The sequence below is a fragment of the Colletotrichum costaricense genome (assembly GCF_030867565.1).
Source record: "Colletotrichum costaricense strain IMI 309622 chromosome Unknown Scaffold_3.1, whole genome shotgun sequence".
NCBI lineage: Eukaryota > Fungi > Ascomycota > Sordariomycetes > Glomerellales > Glomerellaceae > Colletotrichum > Colletotrichum costaricense.
The window spans coordinates 1,563,184-1,586,578 of record NW_026848232.1 but is presented as its reverse complement, the minus strand read 5'-3'; the positions used below and the strand labels follow the sequence as shown (position 1 = coordinate 1,586,578).

The window sequence follows — 23,395 nt, the reverse complement described above, 5'->3', positions numbered from 1 at the left end:
CTTAAAGTACAAGTCAAAGTATCTTGCGTAGAACTGAACCAAGCGCGTTATCATGGTGAGAGTCGAACATGAGTAGAGAGCCGACCTGAGAAGGCGTCAAGGAGGGGCACGACATGTTGGCCAAGACTGACGTCCAAGTTGCTGAGTAACTAACGCCGAAAGTCATGGATTCTGACTCGGGGGCAAGCACCACAAACTCAATTGAGTGCTTTCCCAAAGAAAGCTCGTTATCGGCTTTTAGCCAATCCGGTGGGGAACAGCTGCCAAAGCGAAGCAAATAAACTCGCGGGACGTACGTCACTGACGCCCCGGTGACGTGACACCGTCCCCGAAAATGCTCATCCGCGGGGTCCTTCTTTCCGCAACAAAACATGTACTTATTTCCATGGAAGGGAAGGTACGGATATACGTACAATTAAGTAGAGATCCACCTCGGCCAGTCCGCCCGCATCCGAATCAAGTCATCCACGGCCCTTAACGCCGTGCTTTTGATGGGGCCGAGCGGGGAAGCCATCCAGGTTGATTTCAAAGCCCCGCGGTCTCGTCTTCCGTACACCTAATGTGACCACTATTTGAATCGACTGTCTGCCTCTCCTTCACACGGACCTTTATACCTTTGGACTGGCATCATACCACATCACACTGCAAGACATCACGACGTATCCTGCCAGCCACACAGTCCTACGCATTCTCTAGATAAATCAACACTTACAAAAAACAGCCCAACATGAGCAAACACGTCCTCATCCTCGGCGGCCACGGCAAAGTCTCCCAGCACCTAACCCCAATCCTCCTCAAAAAGTCCTGGACCGTAACCTCCATAATCCGCACTCAAGACCAAGTCCCCGCCATCGAAAAGCTCGCTCCCTCGTCTTCGGGCAGCGGTAAACTCAACGTCCTCGTCCGCAGCATCGAAGACGTAACCTCCCAACAAAAAGCCCAAGCAATCCTAGACGAAGTCAAACCAGACACAATCTTCTGGTCCGCCGGCGCAGGCGGCAAAGGCGACCCCTCTCGCACCTTCACAATCGACCGCGACGCCGCCATCCACTTCATCAACGCCGCCGTCGCCACCCCGTCCATCAAGAAATTCATCCTCGTCTCCTACCTGAGCTCCCGCAAGACGAAACCCACCTGGTGGTCCGATAAAGCCTGGCAAGACGCACTCGACGGCAACAAGAAACTCTACAACTACTCTCTCGCCAAAATCGCCGCCGATGAGGCCCTCTGGCAAGAATCGAGAAAGAGGACAGATGGCTTTGCTGGTATTAGTCTGAGACCCGGTCTGCTGACCGAGGAACCGGCCGGCAAGATTGAGTTTGGAAAGACAAAGGAGGCGAAGGGCACCTCCAGCCGACAGACCGTCGCCGAGGTCGCCGCGCTTATTGCGGAGAATGACAGCTTCACGACATCGTGGGTAGACTTGCTGGATGGCGACGAAGACCCCAAGACAGCCGTCGACAGAGTTGCAAAGGAAAAGGTGGACGTCGCTGTGGGCGAGGAATTCTACAAGGCTTAAAAATCCATACCACGCTTTGGGAATTTTGTCATTAATAGTACTATCATAATACAGCGAATCTCGTTTCTCGTCATGTCATCAGAGCAATGTGCTTGAGCTCCCTGTTACGATTTGTTAGCATCAGTCAGAAAACGCATCCAAGAGATCAGATGACTTACTCTTGCACCTGCTGTCCCACCTTCATGGGCGCATACGTAACCTCCTCGCCCTCGTCCCTGCCCAGGTTGAATTGCTCAGCCCTAACCTTTTGTGCCTGCTCCGACAGCTGAGAGATAGGAGTGAGATCGTGGTCCGATGACAAGTGCCAGAAGAACGTGGACGAGATGCGGACGAGCGGGCGATCGGGGAGCTCGGCTTTGCGGCGCTCGATCACGGCCAGTGTCTTTTCATTCACCACGACCTCGTGGAAGCCTGCCTTGATGAGCCCGCCTGTCAAGTGCTCCAACTGCTTTCCGGCTTGGACGAGCAAGTAGTTGCCCTCAGGAATCTTGACGGCAATCTTCTTTCCCGTGTTGCGCGCCCAGATGTGCAGGCCTGGATACCGAGAACGCCCGTGAATGGTCAGGAAGTTCAGGTCTGTGTGGAAACCGGCGAGAATGGTGTCCTGCTTGCCGTATTTGACCAAGTCAGAAGCTGTTGGTGCGAGAAGGTGAGGCCCGTACTTGCCAGCAGAGCTGAAAGCATCGGCAGGGAGACCCAAACCGACCGCCGCCATCTCTGCCAGGCCCGTAACGGCTTGCTTCATTGAGGTTCCCCACTTGTCCATGGCAGGAGGCCAACGCTCACGGATGTGCGGAGCTTCGGGGACGACATTGGGGGCGTTGAGCCCGGGGAACTCGGTCTCGTACGGGGGGTTCTCAGCCATGCGCCAGAAGAAACGGCACTTTGGGTCGGGGTCGTGTGCTGTGATATCGAGAGGGCGCTCGGTTTCCGCCAGGCGCTCGATGACCTTCAGGCAGGGCTCGTCTACTGCACATTTGGGCTTTTCTGTATCCTCAAGAGTGACACCGATTTGGTAGCTTAGCTCCGGACGCTCATCCTTCTTGAGCTCTTCAGTCGGCTGGGCAAAGTAGTCCTCAAGCAAGTCGAGGAAAGTAGTGTTGTCTGATTCGGCGACTCGTGAGTCGTGCAGCACGAGCGCGCCATAGGTGATGAGGGCAGTCGCGGCCTTTTGGCACTCATCGCGGACTGCAGCGGAGTCGCGGGGCTCGTTGAGGAAAACGTCGAGATCGATTATGGGGAGATCCATGGGGAGGTCCTGTGCGGCGGCCATCGCGGGCAAGTGGATGCGCGGGGTCTCGTGAAGTTGAAAACTTGGGAATCGCTTCGTTGATGATTTGAGAAGCCGACTGTGGCTGGGATATAATAAGCAAACAATATGTATCGCTGATGACTGCGGCCAGAATTCGCAAACGAGGAGCGGAAATCGCTGGGTTTTGTCTTGTGTCGCTATGCATGTGAGATGGTCGAGATGCGCGCGTGGTGGGGGGTTCAGATGGCTCAAATGGTCGCATGGCCCACCCGGGCGCCTGACCGGAACAGGCAGCTCACTGCCGACCCAGCCCGTTAAAGATGGTTCCTGCGCTATGGTGTTGAGCACATCGTGAATGCCAACCAATCCCGTCCTTTCATCGGGGCTCTCCGGGTCGTGTCTACGGAGGCCCATCCGGCGCACCGAGACCCCTACTCCATGCTGATTTCCTTTCAGGCTGCTACCATTGGAGGATCTCTCCCGTTGAAAGTATTTGGTTGCAGATCTGGAAGACTCGATGGGCTGACTCGGGGTAGCGTGGAGTGCGGAGAATCTGAACCAGTTTTCAATGTCCGTTGATTTCCGCCGGCCATCGCCGGTCCACGCCGATAACCACTGGTCAGCAGCGTCGCTGCTCTTATGCCTGGAATTATACAATTTGATTCGAACATTAACCCAGATCTTGCGTCTCTTGGTTATTGAACAGCCGAACAATCTGTCCCCGGAGCAGTCCGGTTAGTTGTGCGAGTCAAATAATGAGACCACGCTCAGTCTTCCTTAGAGTCTTCCGCATCTTGAGGAACTTTACGCGGCCATTCGGGGCAAATGTCGATTTCCTCTCGCGGGAACCACAGTTCCAAGAACAGGTATAGCAAGTAGTCAACAATGACACAGAGGCAAAAGAGCTTGCCAGCCCAGATACCACAGCCGTAGTATCGCTTGAGTCGGTCGATGAGGGCGAAAGACCGCACTCTACTATTGCCGAATGTCGAGGAATTGGCAGCGTCATAGCCATAGAATTCGGCTTCGCTGAGCTCGCCCGTGATTCCCTGGTACACGCGCTCGGTGCGTTCAGCAACATTTGTCCATGAGTACATCTTCTGGACTTGCTCATGGAAACGTTCCGTTCGAATCTTGTTTGCTCGTAGTGCAGCAATAGCCCTCCCCGTCGCAGCAACCAGGTCGTCTTCTTCTGGCTTGGCGAAGACAGTCATGTGCGACGGGAGGACCTCAGGAATACCACCAACCTGAGTGCATACCACGTACAGCCCGCAACTGGCTGCTTCTACAATCACAGTACCAAAGGCTTCCGTCAAACTAGGATGGAGGTAAATATGGCCCCGAACCATGACGTCGCGTACTTCTTCATGCCTGATAGGTCCCAGCATTTCTACCCGATCTTGTAAGACGTTTTGTTCAATCATTTGTTCGAGGTCAATGGCCTTGGGTCCTGAGCCTGCAATGATGAACCTCGTGTTCGGGTGGTTCTCGAGGATGCGAGGGATCGCAGCCGTTAGGAGATCCGTTCCCTTGTTATAGAAGAGACGAGATATCACGACGATTGTGACTACATCGTTCGGTCCCAGGTGATGTGCGGGAGGTGGATTTTGGCCAAATGCATTATTGGCGTCGGTTGGGGGATAATCGAGTGGACGGAAGTTCTCAGACACGACGGCGTTAGGTATGACTGAAACCATGAGGGGATCTAGAGATGCTCGGAGGACGGTATTTTCCTTGCTACAATTCCAGTCAGTTATGCCTGTCCGAGGGCTAGGGCGCGGCGCGACGTACCAGGTATGGCTGACACAAATAACGTGGTCCACGTCACTCAGGGAAAACTTGAGAATCTTGTTTGTCAAGATACTGCTAGCATCGGCGAATCCAAAAAGCGAATGGTCCGTAAAGACGGTCCGGAGACCCATGGTCCTCGCATGCAGAATAGCTTCATGGCAAAAGGTGCTCAAACTCGCATGGCCGTGGACGATTTCGATCTGTTCTCGAATGAGGATGTTGCGAATGATGGGAAAGGCTGAAAAGACGGTTGGGAAACTAGCCGATCGGAATACGACGAGGAAGGGGATGTGGTAGACTCGCAGGCCGTTTGTCAGGTTTCGAATACCGGTGCGACCCTTATAAGCGTGGGTAATGATAATGACTTTGTGGCCTCGATCGATGAGCTTCGTGGATAGCTGGTAAATGTGACTTTCGACTCCTCCTGGCTGTGGGAAGAAGAAGTCGCTAGCCATAGCGATATTGTATGTTCGAGCCATGTTGTCTATATGCTCGGCGCGAGCGGTGGTCACCTAGAAGAACGATGATGGAGCATTGCAGGTTGTCAAGCGTAAACTCGCGGGACAAGATATGTAGTTGCAAATGGAAAAGGACGGAGAGGTGTGTTCCTCAAGATCCTGTTTAGCTAGGTAGGTACCTTGCGCAACCACCTGGAAGGTACGCGACTGGAGCTAAGGGGGGAGCTGCGGCATGGTGGTCCGATAAGAAAGAAATGGTAAGCGGTGGAGCCTGGCAGAACTACGATAAGGAAGTTCATCCAACTTTTTTTTGGGACGGTGCGACAGGTGCCCCTCCAATATCTGTATGTCAAGCCTCGCTGCGAAAAGAAAGAGGTTTGCGCAACGTCTGCAGAAACTCTACAAGGTTTGCGAGAGCCCAATTGACACCATGTACGCTCGTTACGTCCCATCCAAAAAGAAGGAGGCTCAGGCGCCTGTCGAAGCTTCGGCGCCGCCTCCTCTCCCGGCTCCAGAACCATCCGCGATACCAGCTAGCGAGCCAGTCGTGACCGAAGGTACCACCGCGGCCGTTCCGTATGCACGATTCGTACCGTCCAAGAAACCTCGCACCTCAATTTTGAGTGCAGCACCGACAGAACCTGACGTCCTGTCCCCGGCGACGAAGCGCAAACATGAAGAGCCGCTCGAGGCCGTAGATACCCCCGTCAAGAAGAAGAAGTCAAGAAAGTCGGAAACTGGTGCTGCATTAAACGAAGAAGAGACGTCACCAAAAAAGTCTGAGAAATCGGAGTCAAAAGACACCAAGTCGGAAAAGAAGCAAAATAAGAAGCGCGAATCTGAGGTCGAGGCTCCAGAAGTAGAGGATGCCAAGGAAAAGAAGGATAGGAAAAAGAAGAAGAAAGACCGCGAACAGGACGAGGACGCAGAAGATGACGCTGTCGACAGACGACACAAGGACGTGCTGGCTAAGGCTACAAAGTACTTGAAAAAGTCAGCAGAACTAATCGCCAAGAATGAAGCCGCGGACAAGATGGACGTGGACGAGGAAGAGGAGAAGGAAGAAGAATACGACTTGGTGCCCCTTCCACAACCCGAACCGACCGCCCTCGATAACTCGAAACCATCTTACGAGACGCTGCCACCATGGCTCGCCGCCCCGATCCGCGTAGCTCCCGACACACGGACGCCCTTTGCAGATATTGGTATCAACCCGAAAGCAGCACAGATTCTCGAGTCAAAGGGGTTCAAGGACGCTTTTGCTGTTCAGACGGCCGCTCTTCCCTTGCTTCTGCCGTCTTGCAAGCATCGCCAGGGGGATGTCCTCGTTGCCGCAGCCACTGGTTCCGGTAAGACCCTGGCATACGCTTTGCCCATCGTGCGCGACATCAGCCAAGGCGCCGTGACGAGGCTGCGGGCTCTGGTCGTTTTGCCGACGCGTGAGTTGGTCAAGCAGGCCCAGGAGGTATTTGAGCTTTGCGCCAGCGCATTCGATGGCCGAGAGCAGAAGAGAGTGCGCATCGGCATTTCCATTGGTAGTCAGCAGTTGAAGCATGAGCAAGCCAGTCTCATCGAAAAGAGGGAGAGGTACGACCCTGAAGCGTATCGTGTCGCACACCAAAGGGAATTGGAGGCATGGAAGGATGTTGAAGACACCGCAGCAGAAGATGGAGATGCAGCAGTAACTAAGCCGATCGCCGGGTCTCTTCCGGATCACATTGTCGACTACACATCCAAGGTCGACGTCCTAATCTGCACCCCCGGAAGGCTCGTCGAGCACATCAACCTGACCCCCGGCTTCTCACTAGACTATGTGCGCTGGATGGTTGTCGACGAAGCCGACAAGCTCCTCGCTCAGAGTTTCCAGGGCTGGCTGGATACCGTCATGCCCAAGCTCGGCACCAACAAATTCAGCGCTCGCGACTTCCCCGACTCAAATCTGAGCGGCGTGCGCAAAGTCGTCCTCAGTGCCACTCTGACGCGAGACCTTAGCTTGCTGAGTGGGCTACAACTCCGTAGGCCGCAGCTCATCGTCTTGGAAGGCAAACAGGCCGACAGCACGACATCTATTGCCGAGCATACCCTGCCCACTCTGCTCAAGGAGTCGGCCATCAGAGTACACGACGCAAACCTCAAGCCGCTCTACCTCATCGACCTCCTTCTCGACGGCCACCTCATGTCCGAGACCACGTCCAAGACGGCTTCCGAGTCGCCCGCGGAAGACGACGCCATATCTTCATCAGACGATTCCTCAGACTCCGATTCCTCCTCAGACTCAGATTCCGACTCGGACTCAGACAGCTCCTCAGACGCCAGCTCAACAGCTGCCGCTGCCACCACATCCAAATCTTCCACAAAACCCTTCACAACAACAGCCCTCATCTTCACCAAATCAAACGAATCCGCCCTCCGCCTCTCCCGCCTCATCTCTCTCCTCCACCCCTCTCTGGCCCCGTCCATCGCAACCCTCACCTCAACCCAAAAGACCTCGGACCGCCGCCGCGCCCTCCGCGCCTTCGCCGCCCGCCGCCTCCGCCTCCTCGTCGCCTCCGACCTCGTCGCCCGCGGTATCGATCTTCCCCTCCTCGACAACGTCATCAACTACGACCTACCCGCCAGCGCCGCTGGCTACGTCCATCGCGTTGGCCGTACCGCGCGTGCTGGCCGCGCCGGCGCCGCCTGGACGCTGGTTGAAGATGGCGAGAGTGGTTGGTTCTGGGGTAAAATTGCCAAGCCGAGCAGCGGGATCCGTCGTGCGGAGAAGGTTGATCGTCTGCGTATCGGAGACCCCGACAGCGGCGGGTTCGAGGAGGAGAGAGTGCAGAAGTATGAGGAGGCGTTGGAGAAGTTGGGCAAGGAGGCCGGTGAAGCCAGGAGGCAAAGATAGTGTTGGATATAGCGGAGTCCCGTATAATAATACCATTTCAGAGCATGTGTTCCCTAAGATGCATCTCCTTTCGTCATTTACACTTGGGCCTGCTCACCAAAGGTCATGACGGGTGTATTCACAATTGGGAAAGCTTGGCACAACTTCTCGCCCCAACATACTCTGAGACAAAGCTGTCAAGCTAAAGGCTAGACCACTAAGATGGTGGGACTTTCTTGATTGTGTTCATTACTTTACTGATTGGGCTATCACCACTTAAACTCATCCTTGCCATGTAAGCTACCAACACCAGTATGAGCTGTTGTCACCTGGAAGGACCGCGAACTCATCCAGGTGCGCGGCTCACGAGGTGATAGCGCCCATCGACATGAGTAATCCATCATTATGGGCTTTGCAGGTGGGGAAGCTGAATAGGTAGAAACAGAGACAAAGAATAGTACTATCGAGACAACAGGAGTGTCCACTGATACCGCGGTCTTTCTACTATGTGAAGCGTACCGAGAACTGCTTGAGTGATAGTAAAGCTACCAACGCAGACATTATGTGCACTTTCCAAGGAACCAGCTCCCTGTCAACCACGTCAGTACGAGTACTATAAGGTACTACCAGCCAACCTCGAACTTGAGGAAAGAATCACTTGAACACATACCTTGGTAAGAGACACACTTCAAACCGTTGTTGCACACAGTTCCGGAGTAGTTGACATTGCACCAATCTAGACCACAGTAAAGTCGGCATTAGCAACTCTCTCACTTAACGGAGACACCCTTCCTTCCTCTAGGGACATGAAACCTCATCCGAGGCGAAGACGTCTACTAACCTCCCTTGCGGCGCTGGCCCCAGCAAACGTACTCGGACGAGCCGGTGTGAGGCATGCAGTAGCCACTGAGGCACTCAATGTTGAGCTGGCACTTTGCCCCGTCGCCGCTCAGAGCAAAAGCGGTGCCGGCCATCTGGGCGACGAAGAAGAGGGACGAGGACAGCTTCATGGTATATTGACTGGAATAAGGTTCTGACAGAATAGCAAATGGATATGGAAGGGGGTCCAGGTACGAGCTGTTGCCGGTGGGATAGTTCGCTCTCTACTTGGTTATATAGCAAGCTGTGCATCCCCCTATCTCCTCCATTCTTTCCGTACTTTCTGCGTGGCTCAGGCTCCTGTGGTCGACAAATTGTCGCCCTAGTCACAGTCCCCATTTTCTCTTACGAGGACATACGGATACGGTTTTGCGTTCATGATACAAGGATGTGCAGTGACGCCCTCCGTCCTGGCGGGCGGTGTTGTGGAGTTTGTTCTCATGATATCTGGTTACTCGGTAAGGGCAGGCGACTCATGTTAGTAGTGAAGTTGTTGTTCCTTACCCTCATTTGAGCCAAGCAGGTCCACTAGATGATTAAAGAGTGTTCTATTATACTTTGAGGCTAGCAGTCGTTTACTTTCGACTTTTCGACGATCCGTATTACGAGGAGTAATCTCTGGGAAGTGGGAGAGACAAAGGTAATCAAATGCGAGCTCCTTGACCCACCTCAGGGACCTTTACTCCGTATGATCCGAATAGCGAAACGATGAATATTTTGCAATAATTGGTTTGCCTACCGCTCTGGGTGAAGTGCAGTGTTTGTCGACTTGATGGAACAAGAGTTGATAGTTGATTATCTGACTCGCGCAGTTGGCTTAGGAGTGCTGAGGCCTTATGGCACAGAGTGCCAGCGCGATGCCTATATCATCAGTTCCATGTCTCTTGACTGCAAGCCGCGTCTTCCCCAAGACCAATCAAGACGCTATACAAACACAAATCTCCTCGGCCAAAAGCTCAGATTCACCTCTGCAACCCGATCTCGCGCTCATAATCTCGTGCCGACGAGGGTTCACTTACCGATTTCCTCTCACATAATGATGCTCCAAAGAAAATTGCCACTAGCACAATTGAAGTTGGTGAAAGGAGAAGGCTCAGATACAGTCCAAGTAAACACGTCATCTTCAATATGTTTCTCGGCAATTATGTGCCGGTCAGCAATCGGCATCAACGATACGGAGAAACTTTGAGTTATGCCTGATTCCGAGTCCGGGAGGCTCCGTTGAAGGCCCTGAACGTCGTAGAAATCAAGACTTGAAGATATTAATCGATACTCCTGAAAACATTGATCGAACAAGTCTTTTAGTTTCTGAAGACTCAATGAATGTTGTTACCGCTGATTAAAAGATAGGAGCTCGTGACCAGTAAGCAGTGCTCAGGTGCTGGGAACACGTATCCTGCGACAGGAAGAGACCAGGATCCGTGGCCGAATCCTTCTGGAGAAGGGTCCCCAGCAAATCAGCGATCTCGAAAGACTCACCCGCAACAATCAGTGACTCTTTATCACACTCATTCTAGTTAGCCCATCTCTACAACTCTTATTCATAGATGGATGAAGTAAATCACGCATTGAAGAAACCTGTAATTACAAAGAAGAGACCACATTGCAACTTTGCATCATTGACTTGCAACAGTTGACAAACTACACCGTCTCGGTCTTGATATATAAACCGCCCACGATCCTTGGCAATCCGGCATCAATCCATTAACACATCAACATCCCTCAACCTACAGCCTCAAATACCATACAACAACACAAACAACCCTCCAATCTAACAATACCACATCTCCAACAATGCCGCCCTACACAGTCCAACCCGTAACCCTCGCCGACAGCCCCGCCCTAGCCCGCAACAACATGTCCGCCTTCTGGACAAACCCAAACTGGAACCTGCTCTGGCCCAAATCCACAACCCTCGACTTCCTCGTCGCCGAAGCCACAAAGCGCATGCCAAACAACCTCCTGCGCGACCCCGCCGCCCTGCGCCACCAAAAGGCCGTCGACTCCGAAACGGGCGAGCTCGTGGGCTACGCGCGCTGGGAGCTGCCGGCCGGCCACCGGGATGCGGCGGCGTGGGCCGGCTCCAAGATTGCAGAGGATGCGGTGAGCCCGGAGGAGAGGAGGGCGATTCAAGAGCGCTCTGATGCGGCGTGGTGGGAGCCGATCGATATGGACGGCATTGATGATTGCGTTCCGCAGAAGATGCGGATTTTGGCCGAGAAGCCGTACATCAGTAAGTCCCCGTCGTCGGATGCTAAGTGGATGGGAGTGACGCGGACTTTCGGGCTTAGAATTCGGGGCCGGGCTTATCCCTTCCCCACCGCCCTCCCCCCCCCCCCTTCCCTTGCGAGACCCCCCATTCTTGAGCTAAGGTGTGAACGAAGGCCTCGACTACCTTGCTGTCCATCCAGACCACAAAGGCAAGGGAATAGCCACCATCCTCGTCCAGGAGGGCATTCGTCTCGCCAAGGAGACGGGGATCGATGTCTTCATCCTAGCTTTCCCGGCCGGCCTGAACGTGTACAAGAGACTGGGCTTCAAAGAGGTTCACCGCGGTTACCAGGACGACACCAAGTACGGCGGCGAGGGTTATTGGGTGACGCTGTTGACGTATGAAGTCAAGAAGACAAACAGCGCGTAGGGGCACTCTATTAGGTCACTCCTGGCAGTAAGAGGTAGGGATAAGAGAGAAACAACGACGTCAATGATGATGAAACGAAGGCAGCGTGTTTGATCGAGGCAATATACGATTCATAGCTATTTTTTCACAATTTCATTAATACAGACCCAAGGTCCCGACAACCCCCGTCCCCGCCTAGAACCGTGCCTCAACCTTCTCCTCCGTATCCTGCAAAGCCCAATCGCTCTTCTTGGTCTTACTCCTTACAGCCGCCGCCTGCTGCGCCGTGAACCCCTTGGCCTCGACCGCCGGATTATACCCAAGCTTATTCGCCTTACCCACCGCCGCATCATCAACCGACGGCGCCTCTTTGCCGTCCGCGCGACGGTACACCGTCACGACCACGGCGCCTCCCAGGCCGAGGTTATGCTGCAGCGCAGCCTTGGTCCCCTTGACGGCACGGTTGTTGGCCCAGCCGCGCAGATGCCAGACCAGCTCGGCACACTGCGCGATACCCGTGGCGCCGAGCGGGTGACCCTTAGAAATCAGCCCGCCCGACGGGTTGACGACGTACTTGCCTCCGTACGTGATATCCCCGCGTCTCACAAGCTCATGCGCCTTGCCCGGCTCCGCCAACCCAAGCGAATCGAGCACAATCATCTCGTTGGCCGAGAAGCAATCGTGCAGCTCAACGACTTGCACGTCCTTGGGAGTAAGCCCGGCCTCGCCCATGGCGGCTTTGACGGCGTGCTGCGTCATCTCGAAGCCCATGAGATCGATAGCGGAGCGGGAAAACAGCGAGGGCGCGTCGGTGGCGAGGCACTGGCCCGCGACGAGGACGGCCTGGTCCTTGAGGTGGGGCCGCGCGTCGAGGAAGGCCTGCGAGACGAGCACCGCGGCGGCGCCGCCGTCCGAGGTCGGGCAGCACTGCAGCTTCGTGAGAGGCGCAAAGATCTCGGGGGCCTTGAGGATCTGCTCCTGGGTGTAGACGTCCTGGAACTGGGAGTAGGGGTTCTTTGTGGAGTGCTCGTGGTTGATGCGGGCGATTTCCGCAAAGTCCTCGGCCTTGGCGCCGTATCTGCGCGTGGTATTAGCAAGATGTAAACGCAATCTAGTAGAGGTCTATGGCGGCATACTTCTCCATGTATTCCCGCCCAGCGTTGCCAAACATCTGCGCAGCACCGGGTGCGTTGGTGATACCTCTCGTCTCAGCCATCATCTTGATCGTGGTACCCGTGGGGTTCTCGCGATCATTGAAAAAGCTCTGCAGCGAGCCGGGCATCATCTTCTCAAACCCAACGACGAGCACGCAGTCGGCGGCGCCAGACGAGACAAAGCTGCGGGCCATGGCGAGGCCCGTGGAGCCCGTGGAGCAGTTGTTGTTGACGTTGTAGATGGGGATGCCCGTCATGCCGAACTGGTAAAAGACGCGCTGGCCGCAAGTGCTGTCGCCGTAGCAGTAGCAGGCGACGCCCTGTTCGACGTCGTCATAGTTGATTTGGGCGTCGAGCATAGCCTTGACGCCGGCCTCGAAGCCCAGCTCCGTGTAGTCGACCTTGCCGCGGGGCTTGATGAACTTGGTCATGCCGACGCCGAGGACGTAGCAGGGCGCCTTCTGGCGTTGTTGTCTGGGCGCCATGATGTGTGATGTGTGTATGTGTGTCTGGAAGGATATATGGGGTTAATTCCTGTGGTATGACTGTGATGCTTGGGATAGCTTCTAGTTGAGCTCGGTGATGGTTTGGGAGTGTTTGTGGGTTGACAATCTCAATGGAGGAGGATAAGAGAGAAAGACCTGGATAGATAATCCGGGGTAGGACCTTGTGATATATTCCCCCGGCTATTTAGACAAGATGAATAAGGTATGCAGATGTCTCCTGGCTTTCATGTGCTTTGCAAGAAAACAACAGGTGAAGTTGGCAAGCTTTCGCCTCCCCCTCATCCGGCACCACTTTCTTTTTACCCCGGGAATACGGGTACGGATAGGGATGAGCTTCTCCAGGTTTCCTCCCTCCCCGAGCTACCTAGTACTTAGTACTATGTAATTACCGGCACATATTCCGCACCATCCGCTGTGACTTTGTGACCAAAACCAGCGTCAAAACACCACCCGAATCCACAGCTAAGCATGTAACAACGGGGATCATTGGGGTCTATGGGGAGCTTCGATGCGGGGAAACAGCGTCTCGAAGACGCAGAATGCCGAGGCCCCGGCCGCTAAGAAGACGGTCGAGCACTTTTGAGCTTCAGACCTTGCAGCTGTTTCCCCAAAGATGATGGCCAATCATGTTGCTTGCCGAGGTAAAATCTGGTCCCTCTTTGCCAGGTTTAGTGCTGTAGCCCTTTTTGGTAACCTTGTCGTCGGACTACCGTGGTGGTTCACTGTCGTTTGGGGGACTAATTAGCAAGGAATGTAACGAAATGCTGACTCGAATAGGTGATTCAGACTGTCTGATTTCGCTTCTGATACCTCGTGAACTTGTGAAGAGACAGGTCTCATGAGCTTGAGCAACTACCGTAGGCTGTCTGTCAAAATGCTGGAACAAATTACATAATACGACTTTTGAATGAGCATAGGTAGCCTTGCAAATCCCAGGGTCAGTACTGTTCAAAGAGAATCAAACATTATCAACTCCGAGTTGACTTGTACTTTAACAGTCTATTTGTTTTTTTCCAAGATACCACACAACTCATAACTCAAAGCCTACAATTCATTGCAGCTTGCCCTTCACCCACTCCTCAACCTGCTTCTCAATCTCAGGCACATACAACCACTTCATCTGCCCTTGGCCCTCCTCAAACCAAACCTCCTCCCGCGGCAACTTGGCCATCTCATCGCTCGGAAGCCTCTTATTATTCAACATCTTGGTCAACCCAACCAACCTCCCCAACCTCTCCCTCCGAATCCCCTGCCAGAACCCAACACCCTCCTCCCACCCAATCTTCCCCGAACTCTCCCTCACCCTCTTCACCACCAGCGCAAGCGAAGCAGCATCCTCCAACGCCATCGAAGCCCCCTGCCCCGTCGTCGGCGGAATCGCATGCGCCGCATCCCCCAACACCAAAACCCGCCCCGCACCACCCTGCGAGGCCCACCTCTCCAGCGCAGGCAACATGAAAAACGGCCACACATTCATCGTCTCGTCCCGGATCCCCTCGAGCGCAGACCGCACCAAGCCCGGCCACGCCTCCTCATTCAGTCTCAGTCTCGCCTTGAGCGCATCCTTATCCGCCATCAGCGCCTCCCGCGGCAGACTCGCCTTCTCCGCGTCAAACGGCACCTGCGTCCCCGCCAGCATCTCCCCGCCGTCCCGCCCCTGCGGCGCCAGCACAAACACCCCATTGCCGCTCGCCACGCTGACGGGGAACTTGTAGTCCTTGTCTTCCGGAACCCGCAGCTGCGCCGTCGGCACGGCATAGGTCAGCGCCGCGAGCCCCACAAACCCGGGCTTGGCCTCCGGCGCGACATAACTGCTCCGCACCCGTGAGTGGATCCCGTCAGCGCCGACAAGTAACCCGGCCCTCCTTCTCTCCCCGTCCGCAAACTCAAACCCCACTCCTTGATCATCCTCACCGACAATTTTCACAAACCTCTTTCCATACCGCACCTCCACCCCGCGCGCACGACACGCCCCCGCAAGAATCTCAATCAACTCCTGCCGAAAAATCCGCACGGCATCGTACCCAAACTCGGCCTGACCGCCTAGCGGGTACCGGTCGACGGTGACCTCGTCGCGGTCCTTGTAGTAGACGTAGTCAAAGCTGTACGCCTTCTCCAGGAGCGGCTCGTAGACGCCCAGGGACTCGAGGATGCGTAGGGCGTTGGGGCAGAGCATCATGCCGCCGCCGGCGTGGTGGGGCAGCGGCACCGCGTCGCGGGACTCGTAGATTGTGGCGGGGATGGCGTGCGCGTTGAGGGCGAGGGCGAGGGCCATGCCTGCGATGCCGCCGCCGATGATGGCGACGTCGTCGATACCGTCGTGGGGTGGGGTTGTTGTGGTGGGCATTGTGAGTGATGCTCTGAGTGAGGGTAAGGGTAAATGCGTGTGACAAGATAGAGTGAGATGTGTGACCAGTAGACTATAGGCTGTGTGCTATGGGCTAATCTGAACAGCGACGATGGTGAGAATTATTTGATGCTTGCCTGCCTTGATATCCTCGACGCAATATCGGGGAGACTCCATGAACCTTTATACCCATCCAGCTTCACATCCCGACCTGCCTAACTGCCCAAAAGTCCATTAGATTAATCCCTCCCATACTTGGTAAGCTAAAAGAACGCATCATCGTCCTCCAAGTGCGCCCGCTTCCATGAACCAATCTCGCCATTTCACCAAGAAAGCTACACGGCCGCGCCCCCTCCTCCGTGTGACCGGACCCGCCACTCGGCCGAGTCACATACGAACTGCCCAATTCGGTAAAGCGTCCTCCGTGCTCCGGGCCCCTCCTTCTCCGCGTCCGTCACCAAACCCGAGCCGCCGAATCGCTGCTCTCCCTCCATCTCACCGTTCACCCTGCGGCCCCAAAATCACTAATCACACAAAGCTTCGGTTTGTCAGAGAGAGGGGATTATCGACCTACTCATGTCCACCCCACCCCCGAGTAAGCACTATTCTCGCTATGTAACTACACCGAAAGAAATAGGATCGACTTGCCTGCCCTGAATCATCCTATCCCGTAAAGTTGTATACATACACACCTATGGGGAACAAGATTCATACTCCCAAATCCCTCCAGACCACCCCCAGCCGGAGAAAAGGCGTCAACGTGAACCCCGAGCTCCCCTAACTTCACACACACACACACAGCAATCCAAAAGGGGGGCACAGGGGGAAACTCTGAATCGTTCCATCTCACCTTCGAACCTCTCGGCGGAGCCGAGAAAACCTTCCCTGAGGGTAAGCATGTACTCGTCCATGGACCAAACACTGTGAGCAAACCGTCTCATATTCTTTCTTCTCCTTTCACACCGTCCAAGCATCACCACCAAACACACACTTTCCACTGGCCATCTCTCGTCATAACCCGTCAACCTGACCCCCCTTGCAAAGGGAAAAACCTAGAATTCAGATCCCCTCATCCCACACGTCCCCAACTCGGCCGAGTGGCCCCGATTTGGCATCCCACGTCCGACCGTCTCTTACACTGTACCTCATACACAGCACAGCTCACCGAAAAAGAAAGATGCTTGCCAAGCTCCTATCGCATCTGCATCCCATAGGCGTTAAACATTTTAAACGCTCGGGAGAACATTTGCAAATTTACGGGCGCCAAACCCGATATTCTGTGATGTCCTGCTCTCAAACAATTAGGAAAATGACTTAGGCTTCAAGGACCATGATGGCTTTGGCGTAAGAGGGGGGTGGGTAGGTGGATGTGGGGCCGTGTTTGTAAATCATCAAAACCAAGGACCGCAAAGAAAATCCAGCCTTCCATATTCAAAATGATCTCGAGGGCATATTACCTCCTCTAAATCCCGAGCGTCAACAACAGCGAGGTGAATGCGAAAAGGCCAATCAACACAATCCGTCTCCCATAAATCTAGAGTGACCATGCGCTGCGTACGGCAAGGTAAGCATAAGCACCACCTTAGCGTCGGGCCCCAATTTCCTCCGTCCGTCGTGGTTCTCTCGGTCCAGAGACCAATGCGACCACCAAACACCCGGCCGAGTTGCTCTTACAACTACTTTGAACCGCCTCACTACTTTCGGCTCCGTGGATTATTCTGAGCATGTTTGGTCAGCAGACACGCAATCAATCTCACTGCGCCGAATGTGGCTGGCGCAAAGCCTGCCCATTCCTTTCGGGCTTGAATCCTTCTCGGCCGATAGATCTTACGGAGAATAACACCGCTGAGAAAGAAGCCTTTCTAGCCCTCAGTGAAGCAGTCAATCTCGGCCGGGATGAGAAGGGTGATTCACAATGATGTCTGGTCTCAATAGCAGACAGCCAGTGACTAGTAACGAATGTAGTGTCTAGAGAAATATATAAAGCACAAGTGCAAGTCGCGATGAAGATGTGTCTAGCTCATCACCACCACAATCATCATAATCAATATCACCATCACCATCATCACATCTCTTAAGCTTCAAAGCTACTCCAGTCTACCTCATAACTTACAATACCACAACCGAATCAAACTAACCAAGACCCAAACCGCTCTTCACCACTCTCCAAAAATGCACATCCTCCTCATCGGCGCAACAGGCCGCAACGGCGCCCTCGTCCTATCCGAAGCCCTCTCCCGAAACCACACAATCACAGCCCTCGTCCGCGATCCCACCACAACCTCCCTCCCCTCTCACAAAAACCTCACCCTCACAAAAGGCTCCCCTCTCTCCCTCCAAAACCTCCTATCCGCAATGCAAACGCCAACACCACCAGACGCAATAATTATCACCCTCAACCCCCGCCGCCTAACAGACTCCCCCTTCTCAGCCCTCGACCCAAACACGCCCCCCGCCCTCCTCCACGACTCCGTCTCCAACACCCTACAAGCCGTCAAGACCCTGAACCTGCCTCGCAACCCCAAACTCGTCATAAACAGCATGCAAGGCGCCGGCGCGAGCTCCAAGAGCCTCATCTTCCCGCTCCGCGCCCTGTTCAACCACACCAACATGAAGCACACCCTCGACGACCACAACGCCGTGGACGCGCTGTTCAGGGGCAACGACGACGCGGCGGCCAAAGACGTGGATTGGGTCTTGGTCAGACCGCCCATGCTGACCGAGGGCGAGAGCCTTCCCGTCAAGGTGTACGATGACGAGGGTAGCGGGGTGTGCTGGATGCCCAAGATCACGAGACGGAGCGTGGCCGGGTTCATGGTGGACGCGGTCGAAAAGGATGATTGGAATCGCAGTGCTCCTGTAATCACAAACTAAGATCAAGTTGAGTCAATATGAGCGATAGAAGCCATCGGGTGGATTTAGAGTTCATGTCAGACAAGGGAAGGCTCCTTGATACTTGAAGTAGTACGGAGTAGTAGTAGTAGTAGTAGTAGTAGTAATAAGCATGCTGTGCAATGCCAACTATGCCCTTCTTTTTGGGTTTTTCCTCCGCTGCTTATTGGTATCTTTGGTGTAATGTATTTACAGAGTTTCTCCTCGTGTGCTCTCCCTTGCCCAGTGGGCTTTTTCGCATCTCTTTGGTTCCCCTGCTAGAATGTCTGCATAATCATCGTCTAGCATCGCATCCCTTTCTTACTCAGAGAAGTGCTGCAAGTGAGTAAAAACTGCTGAATTATGACCTGCTCATCCTCGCCCGCAGTCCAGTTGTTCTTGTTGTTGTCGTCGGTTGACATGTGATTGGTCGTACATGTCTAGCAAGGACAAGGGTCGACGGGTCCTCTTGGATCGCCATGATGTCCCCGCAAAGGGGGAGTTTCGTACCGCTGCCGCGGTATTTGTCGTGTATTTGTCAACGCAGAATCCCAGCAAAACAACTCCAAGCCACAAGGTGTTCGTGGCATGGGCGAATTTTGGGGTGTTCCGGTCTCCCTCGATCACATCCTATCCCTATCCTCAACCCCGCATCAGAATATGTTAGGAGGGGCCTGGTATCATCGGGTTCCAGTAGTCCAAGTCCCAGTCCGCGTAATCATCCGGAGTCTGCCGACCACGCATCAGCCCAGTCCCATCCGTCCCACAGCACCCAGCCGCCGTAGTCACTTACCGCAGCCGCCGACGCATTTGCATGAAACATGAACGGAGGCCTCGTCTGCATGTAGGGATCCATCGGGTCGGCCGGGTTGGGCAAGGACATCTTCTCGGGGCTAGTATTCGTAGCCGTCTGACAGGCGTCGAGCACGCCTTGAAGGCTGCGTCGAATATCTTGCAGCTTCTGCTCTTGGTTCGTGGACTGCACCGAGGCCAGAACCACGGCGAGCGCGACGATATCCTTGACGTCGTTGCCACCAACATTGCGAACAAGTAGGTTGAGCGTCTTCTCGACCGTCTTGATCAAGCGAGATGGTGACCAGAGCGCAAATGTTTCGGTGCTGAAGGTGACCCCATCATCCATCGGATCCGGGGACATGGCCACGGTAGATGCTATTCCAAATGTATTCCCGTTGATGTGGGATTCGGTCGCTGCCTTGATGTAGAAGCACACGCTAAAGGCTGCCTGCAAAATGTCCTTCTTCAGTACCATGTGATACATGTCGCTGACATCCTGGAAGTGACTGAGGAGCGGGTCGAGTTCGTCGAGGTATCGCATAATAACCATTGAAGACCGCAAATAAGCCCTCGATATTTGGGATGGAGCATCCGGCAAACCGAGCGCGAATGGGCGGTACAGAGCCAGCAGAGGCCGTCGGACGTGCATGTCGAGGATGACCCTCGACCTCCACTGCTTGCTCTTTTCGACTTCGTTTAGTATACCTTGGCGCGGGAACAGGTAATTGATATCCTCCAAGAACCGGTCGAGCTTCGTCCCAACTTCGATAATCTCGCTGTAGTCCCGGATCGAATCCACGCGGTTGATCAGGTGCGCAACCTGCATCCGAGCTCCCAACGTCATAGCAGCGTATACTTGCATCTGGTTGTCGGTAAGTTGGTCGATGGGCTTGCTCGGCGGGAGCTCCTTCATGTCGAAGAACAAATCGCTATCGTCAAGGTTTCGGGGAGGTCGGCAGGTGAAGTCTCCATCGCGCACGAGGCAGGACAGGTTACATGCCAGCGAGAGGTGCAGATCCATGTCCAGTATTGTGAACCACAGCCTCCGCCGTAGCTCACCAAAGAACACCGGCACCCGAGGTTCGAATTCCGATGGGTCTCGGTGCATGCCCATAGTCATGGCCATGCGTACGATATAACCTAATTGCGCCCACGAATCCTGTGGCCTCGGCGTGGTCATCCTCTGAGCGTGGACGAGGAGAATCTCGGTCTGCAACGTTGTCAAATCAACCAGCTGTTTGCCCTTCAAACCATCGAGCCAGGACCTGACCAGTGCGCACGCTGTGGGGATATGGACTCCCTCCACGCGCTCATGACCGAGTCCCTTTGACTTGGTCTCGAATCTCGAGCCAATAGACAGCACAGTCAGAAGCTGAGGAAGAAATGTGTCCCCCTGTAGTTTCCCTTCCCAGAACAACTCGTGTTGTTCTTTGAAAGTCGGAACATGAATCATTCGGTAAATAGTCTCGGACGTGTCGATGTAAGAAGCCAGTAGCCTGTCACATATCGATTTCTTGGGAAGAATATCCTGCATGCGCTTCTGGACTGGAATAACCGAATCGGCAAAGACGGATATCGGGGACAATGACTTTCGGTACTCCTCTTGGATCCTCTTGTGTAGTATCTGCAGACCGTACATGGTCTCCCGGATACCCTCAATCTTGGACTGGTTTGCCATGAAGTCTTTGGCCTCGTCAAACTGGAAGAGTAGGGTTAGGGGTAAGAGTCTCGGAGTGAAAGGGGTTCGGGAACAGTTACCAAGTTCAACAAAACGCGCACACTGTTCTGGCCAAAAAATCGAGTCCGTAGGGCGCCTCTCTTCACCGTCAGCCCACGAATTGTTTCCGGCGATAGCGGCAAACGCTGACCAGTTCCGCTGAATTCCGTGCCTGCAGGGCTCCTAATCATGAATTGTTTCTCCAAGCGGTCCAATCGTGAAGTGAGTTCCTCCAGAGCAGTGTGACCAGTTGATTCCCCGTTGCGCAAGGGCACAAAAGACGACTCAGCCGTATGTGGACCTGATGTCGCGGTTGTGGGCAGGCAGTTCCGTTTTGGCGGACGCTGCACCTCGCCCATCTCGGCGTCCGAGCCATCTGAGAGCATTGACGAGTCGTGTTCGGCGGCATACTTGCAGTTGCGATGTGACTTCTGGCATTGCGAGCATGGCAAGTTGCGGTCACATCTCAACTTGCGCTTGCGACATTCGGTGCACGACTTGACGGGCCGCGGCCTCTTGACACTGCGTGATGCCGATGCCGCCGCCGCTGCTGCTGCCGCTGCCGCTGCTGCCGCCGCCGCCGGGGTTGATGCTCCGCCGGCAGCAGGTGGTGGTACAGGGGTTCCCGTAGGTGCAGGCGTGGGTCCCGGCGCGCCGGTAGAGAGAGTATGGGGAGATGGTAGAGTTGGTGATGTTTCGTAGGGAGTTGGGGCGTTGTTAGGTATCGAGCCCATGGGAGCAACAGCAGCAAGGTTCGTGTTGGGATGCAGTGTTGTTGTGACTATGCCCATTTCCGGGGCAGAGGTGGTTGCGGCGGCCATTTGTGCCGTAAGATGCAAAATTTCTAGAAACCCCCCCCGTTCGGCACCGACAACAATTACCAGCGGGAGCGGGAGAGACGGTGAGTAACGAAGCGAGGAAACACAGCACAACGTAGCACAGGCAAGCACACTTGGCGGCACACCACAGCTAAGCGGCGGCAGCAACAATAACGGCAGTGCCTGGCCTCGTGGTCCGAAGCTCGAGGGTGTCTTTCGCTGCGTGCAGACTTTGACGCGCCCACGTAGCGGGCGATTTCTGGTAGTGGGAAGAACAACAAATACAGCTGTATCTGTAGATCAATGCGCTGATCAACGTTGTTCTCATTCACGTTCCCAGGCACGGCTAGTGATGCCTCTGTTCTGGTTCGCGACGCTGGATCTTGAATCTGACTGGTGTCGAGTCATTCGCCGGCCATACATGCTGTGAATGCGGGTGAGGGTGATGGTCGGAGGGGGGGTGCGGCGTAGGCGCAAAGCGAAAACGAGCGACGGGAGTAGAGGCAGAAGCTGCAGCAACGTCGATCTTGTTGTTGGAGATAGAGATCTGGTCTGAGTAGCAGCGTGGGCAGTAACAGCTGTTTGCTCTGCCGTGTCCAACAAAGATGGGGTAGCCGTCTGCCGGGCAGGTCGTAGCCGATGTTACTCAAGAAGCGGCCCTGGATCCGTCGCCAATGGAAGAAGATGAAGCTCCAAGAAGAAGAAGAAGAAGATGGGAGTTCGTGAATGAGAATGGAAGGGAAAGAGAGGAGAAGGGGGTTAGATGGGATTGGGAAAAAAGAGACCAAATTTGGTAGTTGCAATGAATGAATGATCCAAGCTTCCCCGGGGCGTTGGGGGTGTGTGGTGCAGAGCGGTACGGGTGCCGTATGGTCCAGTGCCTCGTCCGAGGCAAGGTAAGGCAAGGCAAGGCAAGGCAAGGCAAGGCAAGGCAAGGTATAGAGTAATGTAGGGACGGAGAGTGAAGACGGCACGGAGAAGGTAATAAGGTGAGGAAGGGTTTGCTTGCTTTGGCAAGGTATCTTCTTCTAGCCCGGCAACCTTGGAGGTGAACCGTGAGACTGGCGCCGTGGCCCTCTCTGTCTGAAGGAACTGCTCTGTCGTTCCTGACCGTCGAATCCCGGGAGAAGCTCGAGACGGGGCTGATTGTTGACGATTTACTTTGCCTGCCCCTCCCAGAGGATGGGTACCTGGGAGCAACGATATGTTGGTTCTCTTACTGCTGCTGCTGCCGCTTCTCGTTCTCCTCAAAGAGAAGTACAGTCGAGGACAGATGCCGGGGGGTTGAGGTGAGTTGAGCGTGTCAAAATCGAGGTCAAGGTCGAGGTGTGAGATGTACAGGATCCCCGAAGAGAGAAAAAAGTGTCGAACGTGCAGGGACACAGTGCCCTTGTCAGGCCTGGCCTGGTCTGGGCTGGTTCGTGGTGGACGGGACGGGAAGTTTGGAAGGTTGAGTAAGGTAGGCCAGTCGAAAGACGGTCGTGGTGGTGTGTTTAGTGATGATTTGGTGATCCACCCCCCTTCCACGGCCGTCGTTCCAGGCCATTCAATTGGAGAGATTGGAGGTGGGAGGTCGGGTCCAGGTAGGGTAGGGTGAGGATACGCCGGCATGCGATTCTCCTCAGGTTGAGAGGCATAGAAGTACGGCGAACGCAGGTAACCCGGTATTCGTGTAGGGTGCTGGTATCGAAGAAGGGGGGGGGGGGTGGGCTAAGGTGAAGAAGACTTGCTTGTATCCGTTCCGTGACGGATGGAGTAGCTGGCTGCTGCTGTTGCTGCAGCTGTGGTGGGGGAGACTGGGA

At 54.7% G+C, this 23,395-nt stretch overlaps 10 protein-coding genes across 10 annotated transcripts; 4 read left to right on the top strand and 6 right to left on the bottom strand.

Moving 5' to 3' along the window:
• Nucleotides 1–727: 727 nt before the first annotated feature.
• CCOS01_03338 (NAD dependent epimerase/dehydratase) lies at nucleotides 728–1,519 on the top strand (the record flags this gene model as incomplete). Its single annotated transcript, XM_060451524.1, has 1 exon — nucleotides 728–1,519. The coding sequence occupies one exon, from the start codon at nucleotides 728–730 to the stop codon at nucleotides 1,517–1,519; it is 792 nt and encodes a 263-aa protein (XP_060317789.1).
• Nucleotides 1,520–1,589: 70 nt separating this feature from the next.
• On the bottom strand, nucleotides 1,590–2,792 carry CCOS01_03337 (uncharacterized protein; the record flags this gene model as incomplete). Its single annotated transcript, XM_060451523.1, has 2 exons — nucleotides 1,590–1,620; nucleotides 1,678–2,792. 2 exons carry the CDS (start codon nucleotides 2,790–2,792, stop codon nucleotides 1,590–1,592), a joined length of 1,146 nt encoding a protein of 381 aa, XP_060317788.1.
• A 746-nt stretch (nucleotides 2,793–3,538) lies between these two features.
• Nucleotides 3,539–5,041, bottom strand: CCOS01_03336 (uncharacterized protein; the record flags this gene model as incomplete). Its single annotated transcript, XM_060451522.1, has 1 exon — nucleotides 3,539–5,041. One exon carries the CDS (start codon nucleotides 5,039–5,041, stop codon nucleotides 3,539–3,541), a length of 1,503 nt encoding a protein of 500 aa, XP_060317787.1.
• A 409-nt stretch (nucleotides 5,042–5,450) lies between these two features.
• Nucleotides 5,451–7,907, top strand: CCOS01_03335 (DEAD/DEAH box helicase; the record flags this gene model as incomplete). The annotated part of the gene is made up of 1 exon (XM_060451521.1): nucleotides 5,451–7,907. The coding sequence occupies one exon, from the start codon at nucleotides 5,451–5,453 to the stop codon at nucleotides 7,905–7,907; it is 2,457 nt and encodes an 818-aa protein (XP_060317786.1).
• Nucleotides 7,908–8,446: 539 nt separating this feature from the next.
• CCOS01_03334 (uncharacterized protein) lies at nucleotides 8,447–8,896 on the bottom strand (the record flags this gene model as incomplete). The annotated part of the gene is made up of 3 exons (XM_060451520.1): nucleotides 8,447–8,475; nucleotides 8,557–8,622; nucleotides 8,728–8,896. The coding sequence occupies 3 exons, from the start codon at nucleotides 8,894–8,896 to the stop codon at nucleotides 8,447–8,449; spliced, it is 264 nt and encodes an 87-aa protein (XP_060317785.1).
• Nucleotides 8,897–10,559: 1,663 nt separating this feature from the next.
• On the top strand, nucleotides 10,560–11,406 carry CCOS01_03333 (acetyltransferase; the record flags this gene model as incomplete). The annotated part of the gene is made up of 2 exons (XM_060451519.1): nucleotides 10,560–10,998; nucleotides 11,150–11,406. The coding sequence occupies 2 exons, from the start codon at nucleotides 10,560–10,562 to the stop codon at nucleotides 11,404–11,406; spliced, it is 696 nt and encodes a 231-aa protein (XP_060317784.1).
• Nucleotides 11,407–11,580: 174 nt separating this feature from the next.
• CCOS01_03332 (nonspecific lipid-transfer protein) lies at nucleotides 11,581–13,024 on the bottom strand (the record flags this gene model as incomplete). Its single annotated transcript, XM_060451518.1, has 2 exons — nucleotides 11,581–12,463; nucleotides 12,522–13,024. 2 exons carry the CDS (start codon nucleotides 13,022–13,024, stop codon nucleotides 11,581–11,583), a joined length of 1,386 nt encoding a protein of 461 aa, XP_060317783.1.
• Nucleotides 13,025–14,096: 1,072 nt separating this feature from the next.
• Nucleotides 14,097–15,392, bottom strand: CCOS01_03331 (kynurenine 3-monooxygenase; the record flags this gene model as incomplete). The annotated part of the gene is made up of 1 exon (XM_060451517.1): nucleotides 14,097–15,392. One exon carries the CDS (start codon nucleotides 15,390–15,392, stop codon nucleotides 14,097–14,099), a length of 1,296 nt encoding a protein of 431 aa, XP_060317782.1.
• Nucleotides 15,393–17,564: 2,172 nt separating this feature from the next.
• CCOS01_03330 (uncharacterized protein) lies at nucleotides 17,565–18,266 on the top strand (the record flags this gene model as incomplete). The annotated part of the gene is made up of 1 exon (XM_060451516.1): nucleotides 17,565–18,266. The coding sequence occupies one exon, from the start codon at nucleotides 17,565–17,567 to the stop codon at nucleotides 18,264–18,266; it is 702 nt and encodes a 233-aa protein (XP_060317781.1).
• A 660-nt stretch (nucleotides 18,267–18,926) lies between these two features.
• Nucleotides 18,927–21,596, bottom strand: CCOS01_03329 (fungal specific transcription factor; the record flags this gene model as incomplete). The annotated part of the gene is made up of 3 exons (XM_060451515.1): nucleotides 18,927–18,992; nucleotides 19,057–20,757; nucleotides 20,817–21,596. 3 exons carry the CDS (start codon nucleotides 21,594–21,596, stop codon nucleotides 18,927–18,929), a joined length of 2,547 nt encoding a protein of 848 aa, XP_060317780.1.
• Nucleotides 21,597–23,395: the final 1,799 nt, after the last annotated feature.